We start from the raw sequence: 6,391 nt of genomic DNA, 5'->3' as shown, positions 1-6,391 counted from the left end.
TTCAGATGCGCTTGTTTTTCGGTTATTTTATTTTTGGTAACTTCTGCCCAAACGGAGGACTGGCTAATCAGCTCATAGGTTTGGATTGGGGCTCGCCAGCGCCGGCTCCGATTGGACGCGACGCGACTCATTGTTAAGCTGTCAATCTAAATCACATGGAGAGGCCGCTATTAACAGCTGAGGTCGGTGAATAACTTTTCAGAGTTCTCTCTCGGAGCAGTGCGAGAGGCGGCGAGCAGGCAGGCAGGCAGGCAGGCAGGCAGGCAGGCGGACCGCATTAACTCGAAGGGCAAGCGCTCGGTGGGGTAACCGCTTCTCCAGCTCTCCTGTGTACGACCACTACCGTCTGCGTTTTCTCCCTTTTTCTCTCCCCCCCACCTCCCCTTTGTGTTTTCTCGGAGAGAAGAGAGCGCTCCGACACAGCCAGTTGAATGTATAGCATGATGGAAACCGAGATTAAGACCCCGCTCCCGCCGCCCAACTCGGGCTCGGCGGCGGGGACCAACGGCGGCAAAAACGGCAGCAGCGCCAACGACCAGGACCGGGTCAAGAGGCCCATGAACGCCTTCATGGTGTGGTCCCGGGGCCAGCGGAGGAAAATGGCTCAGGAAAACCCCAAGATGCACAACTCGGAGATCAGCAAGCGTTTGGGCGCAGACTGGAAACTGCTGACCGACGCCGAGAAGCGACCTTTCATCGACGAGGCCAAGCGTCTGAGAGCCATGCACATGAAAGAGCACCCGGATTACAAATACCGACCCCGCAGGAAGACCAAGACCCTGCTCAAGAAAGACAAGTACTCTCTACCCGGCGGGCTGCTGGCGCCGGGTGCCAACGCCGTCAACAACGCCGTGTCCGCGGCCCAGCGGATGGACAGCTACGCTCACATGAACGGCTGGAGCAACGGCGCCTACTCCCTCATGCAGGACCAGCTGGGCTACCCGCAGCACCCGAGCATGAACAGCCCCCAGATCCAGCAGATGCACCGCTACGAGATGGCGGGGCTCCAGTACAACCCCATGATGTCCAGCGCCCAGACCTACATGAACGCCGCCTCCACCTACAGCATGTCCCCGGCTTACACCCAGCAGACCCCCAGCGGCATGGGGCTGGGCTCCATGGCTTCCGTGTGCAAGACCGAGCCCAGCTCGCCCCCGCCGGCCATCACTTCCCACTCCCAAAGAGCGTGCCTGGGTGACCTGCGGGATATGATAAGCATGTACCTCCCGCCGGGGGGGGACGGAGCGGACCACGCCACGCTGCAGAGCTCCCGGTTACACGGCGTGCACCAGCACTATCAGAGCGCGGGGACTGGCGTGAACGGGACGCTACCCCTCACCCACATCTGAAGAGACTCCGGCCTTTTTAAGTATTTCGGATACTTGAACGTTTTGATCTGGCGAAACTGGGGGGGGGGGCGGAAAAAAAAGACAAATCTGTTTGTTTGTTGTTTTTTTTTTAAATGAAATGTAATTATTTTTCTTCGTAAAGCGAACTGTCCGTTGCAAAGCGCTTTTGAAGACGACGTATCCAGCGGACTGGACTCGCTGCTTGAGCTGAGAAGTTTCTTCTGCAGACGGGCTTTCGCGGTGGAGTTCTGTAGAAGAACCGGACTTTTCTTTCTTTCTTTAAAAAAATGCCAACTTCTTTTCTTTTTTTTTCCTCCTAAAGGGGGGGAAAATGCGTGTTGCTTCAGAAAGAGGCGAATTTTATTCTAGTAAACCAGAACGGAAAGAACCCTCGCAAGTAAATGTTTACAGTTAATTTGTAGAATGTCAAAATTCGTGCCGGCGTTGTCCAAAACCGTGTAGGGTTTTTTTATTGTTTTAAATGGAGTTATTAGGTTTTAATGACAGAAGACTGTGCGGGTCGCAAGCGCAAGTTTATTTATAGTAAGTCGTTTTTTTTTCTTTTTAAGCTTGTGAACATGTAAGTTTTGTATTCCTTTTTGGTTTGTGACGTTTTCACTGTGATATGTTTTTGGCAATATCAGGTTAATCTATATCACGGGCGGAAAGATTTATTTAAAACTGACGTTTCTACAGATTTTAAGATCACTCTATTCCAAAAGGATAAATAAATTTGTACAAAACATACCCAATGACTCGGGTTTCATTTCTTGAGTTTTCTTGCTCGGGTCTGTCGTGTTGTCCGCAGTAGAAGACTTGTCCGAGTACCACTACCTGAGCGGTGTCTTGTGCTCTCATCATCCGCATCTGACAGACGCGGGCCCGACAGCAGAAAGCGCTTTGAAGGGAAAAAGTAATCCAAATTTATCCGGGTTTTAGTAACTGCTGTAAAGAAATGGTTTAGGGTTAACGTGGGGGGGGGAAATCAACCTGTTGATTTATCTCGTACGATGTGTCAGTTTAAGTGTGACAAATTACAAGTCACAACAACACGCGAGCTTTTAATTAAATCTTGTGGATCTTGAGTCCCTATACGGGATTAAAAAAAAATACTTCTCAAACCATTTACGATACCAACTGCTACAAATGGGAACTGTCTATTGGCCCCCTGCAGACTCGAAATTCGACATGTTTTCTGTGTGTTGTGGCGTAAGGAATTTTAAAACGGGTTTTATTGGAATGTTACCCCTCTTTCACGGGCCGTATCTTGTGATCCGCCGTTTCGACAGCGTTTATTAAAATGGCGTAGCTGGAGATCTGGCTCTCGAATTCTACAGTAAATTTTAAGCGGCTCCTTATCAAACGCATTGGCTGTATGTTGATGTTCAGTTAAAAAGGCATGTAATCGTAAATCTCGCAAGTAGGTGACCATACGTCAATTTCCTTTTTTTTTTTTAAATGTGTTCCTCTGGTCTTCCTTAGCGCTTACCGGGGCAAATCTTGCCCTCTCGTTGTCTTGTTTAGACTTTATTTGGGGAAAACGGCGCCCTCGGTTAAATTGAAGTAGATTCTGAAATGCTTTGCTCTTCATATACAACCTTTATGTGTAGCAATGCATTAAATACGCCTCACGGGTCAACGTGTCTAGTTTTGGAAGGTTGTATAACATGTCCCTGATCCTTTGAGCGTGATCCTTTTTATTTTTTGGTCCAGATTTTTAATATTTAAACTTGTCATTTGGGGAAAGGAACTACCTCTAGCGCGGGGCTTACGAAGAATTAAAAGATGCTGTTAAAGGGTCACTAAAGAGGCCGCAGTCTTCACGCAGAAGCGTACAAACCTTCAGCAATCGTATTATACAATTTTGTATTCGCCAAAAGCCTCCGTTTCAATCCGCTTTTGGCGTCCGCGAATCATTAGGTAAAATGAATGTCCACTTCAGAACGGTAGCCTGGATTCAACGTGAGTTGATGGATGGCTAACGGTGCGGTTGTCCATTAAAAACAACGGGTCGAACCCGCGGAAATGTAGTGTAAAGGCGTTTTACTGGAATAAGAAAGGCCGAGGCGGCATAGCCGGTACCTTCAGGCCCCATTAAGACAGTTTGTGCAGTATAAGCCTTCATCAACAACGTGGCTAGAAGGACAGCTTCTGAAGTTGGCCTTTCGCTGCAGAATGTGGGGGGGGGGGGTTCGTCAGGCTGTTAAAACCATCTGAGCTTCAGGGCTGCGCTCACCTGCTCAGGTATAATTGAGAAACAGCTGGAAGCTGTTCGCGTAAGGGCTTAAGATGAACTGATTTAACTGTTTGACGGTAGCGCCACATAAAAAAAACCATTATACAATGAAAAAAAAAAGTGGAATTTAGATCATTCGTATCTTATGCCTTAATAGATACCCTATGCGTGTATATTTTCCCTTCTCGGCAAAATTGCGTGTGACGTCGGTCAGACTCTTAAATTCAGTTTTTGCTTTGGCCTTACTTAACATCTGCATCCAGCCCATTTGAAAGTATCGTGTCTCACACCTCGGGTAACTTGGTCTCCAGTAACCCTCAACCTCATGCGACACGACTGTGCTTTGGATCACTTGTATTTTTTTTTTCTTCTCCAGCCTCAAAATACTGGGCGGGGGTGCGAATCTGATCGCCCACTCGTGCTTTCGCACTGCGATGAAGAGAGGTTTCACCAGCAGGAGAAGCGCTGGGCTGTACAGCAGCCAGGTGCGCTCTGGTGAATTTGACTCCACAAACCAGCTACGGGCTCCTGCGGTCCGCTAAAGGGCTATAAGTTCCACTTTCACGTTACTCCTGTGTCCATTTTTCTCCAATTAAAAAAAAAAACATTTTAGCACCAATCAAGTAGTTAAATACTTCTGTAGGTTACTACAAGCGTTTTCATGGTGGTTGATATAAATTGAAAAGCAGGTTTAACCCATGAATGAATTCAACCTTGTATTAAATGTTTTGCGTAAAGACACATTTTTTGAGGGGCAGGTGTCATGAAATTGTATAGTCCTGGTGATGACCTCCAGGTGTTTGTGTTTATTCGCGCGTGTTATCCTCCCCTCTTTGCTAACAACAGCAGTAAAGGCTTGTAAGTCCTGTAGCTCGCGAGTGGCAGGCAAGCAAAACAAAACTTTCCCTGAGACAGTGAGCCCGATTGAACCGGGGACGTGTTTTGTTTCTTCTGTTTTTACAGTCCTTTCGAAAAAGTGACGTGAAAAACTCCACTGAGCAGAACGATCTGGGGTTAGATTCCCCTTTGATAAAGACGTCAACAAAGACTTTATCTTGGGTGATGATAAAGACGGCGTGGACATTTTGGGGATCCGAAATTCCAACGAGACGCTCTGAGAGAAAGAACAAGATCATCCAGTCCAAGCGATGGCGTTAGATACAACTGGTTAATGAGATCGCAATGAAGAGAAGATGTCATCCAGTTTTGAACAAAACCACGCTTTTATTTAAAATGGTGAGGCAGAATTGACATTTATGGAGCGTCTTTTCGGCGGGAGGTTTATGCTGTAGTTCACACGTCTGGTATCTGAAGACTTTGGCACAGAGCATGTAGGACCTTCACAAACTTCATATACACCTGCCTTTATTAAAATACAAGGGTGTGTAAACTGGGTGACGGAGTTTTGAAATACCCCAATAGGATAAATAGCGAAAATGAATTTATCATAACGTGTTTCTGAACTTACCACCAAATTGTTGCAGACGCTCACGGAAACTGACAGCGGTTGGGCCTGTATTAGCAACAGGCGGACTCTAGGAGGACAGAGACAGAAAGATACCTGTTACTGAGCGTGTTTAGCACGAACCATTTCTTAGTTTCCTCTTTTTTTTCTTATAATCCAACATTGAAACAGCAAGCCGACTTGTTACCGCTTTAATAAACTGAGCACGTTCGTCGCGGACCTCTGGAAACTGCACGATCTTGCTTTCTGAACAGAGTTTTAGGCTCTCCGATGGTATTTCTTACGGGCTGGCTAAAGCTAAGCTATAAAGAACTTTTAAAATCTCCCGAGTGTCGTCTTCGAGTTTAATACGTCGTAATTTTCCTATTCACAATTTGGGTGCATGCTGTTTTAAGATGATCGTTTTGATCTTTCTGCGATTAACCCGTAAAATAACCTCGGCTGTTTCCACACAATACAGAAAGTATTCAACCTCAATGCCTTTGCACCATTAAGCTATTTCCTCAATATACCATGGGTGATTCCACTACCAGGCATAACATGTAGAGAAATTAAATTTGGGAATAATTCTTACTTGATATTTTAAATAATCTGGTTATTGTGAAAGAATTTCATATGAGCGACGTTTTTCCATAGAAAGTGCGCATTTCCTGTAGTAACCGTCCTACTACTGTATTAACAAATATTATTAATCCCAGAAATCCTAGGAAGAGTTTTGTTTAGAATACCAAAAAAAAAGACAAAGCCCTACAGCATAAAGTAAACCGTGCGCCCCTGTGAATATCCTGACTCATTCTTGTTAACCTGTGCCTCGGTTCGTTGTAACATCTGTTTACGTTTTAATGTCAGCTGATGGAGTTGAAAGTGATTTAATGTCCATATTTTTAACTGAATTCAAGAGACCAGCTGCAACACGTCAAGATAAAAAAGAATTATCTTTATTGTACTTTTCAGTCCTTCTTCAACTGCCATGTGACGATTTGTTGTTTCATTGTGCAAGATAGTGTCGGCAGAACCGGACCTTCAGAGATGATTAGGCTCACGGTCTCAGAAGAAGACAAAGGGATGCTACTGGCTCTTCTTGAGAATTTAAAGGCATCATGGCATTAAGTTTAATGCATGTTACACAAGTTGATTTAAATTAAATGAATGCTATGCCGACATAAAGAAAAAAATGTATTTATGGAAAGCATGTATTGGGTCAAAATAAATGCTTTTTTACTTTTGAGAAGGGAGCTCCAATGACAAATGCAAATGGTCATAATTGAGTGCACCCTTCTCCAGACTATCTCCCGCATGAGCTTGTTTCAAACGTTAGTTTTCGACTGTAGGCTTCAAAAT

General features: G+C 45.4%; 1 protein-coding gene across 1 annotated transcript; it reads left to right on the top strand.

The window, feature by feature from the left end:
• The first annotated feature begins 335 nt into the window (after nucleotides 1-335).
• Nucleotides 336-2,096, top strand: sox3 (SRY-box transcription factor 3). Its single transcript, XM_088925162.1, has one exon. The coding sequence runs from the start codon at nucleotides 432-434 to the stop codon at nucleotides 1,347-1,349; it is 918 nt and encodes a 305-aa protein (XP_088781288.1). The 5' UTR covers nucleotides 336-431; the 3' UTR covers nucleotides 1,350-2,096.
• Nucleotides 2,097-6,391: the final 4,295 nt, after the last annotated feature.

The sequence above is a fragment of the Atractosteus spatula genome, chromosome 9 (assembly GCF_055471065.1).
Source record: "Atractosteus spatula isolate fAtrSpa1 chromosome 9, fAtrSpa1.hap1, whole genome shotgun sequence".
Classification (NCBI taxonomy): Eukaryota; Metazoa; Chordata; class Actinopteri; order Semionotiformes; family Lepisosteidae; genus Atractosteus; species Atractosteus spatula.
Note: the sequence above shows the minus strand (reverse complement) of the source record. Positions and strands in the feature narration are given on the sequence as shown.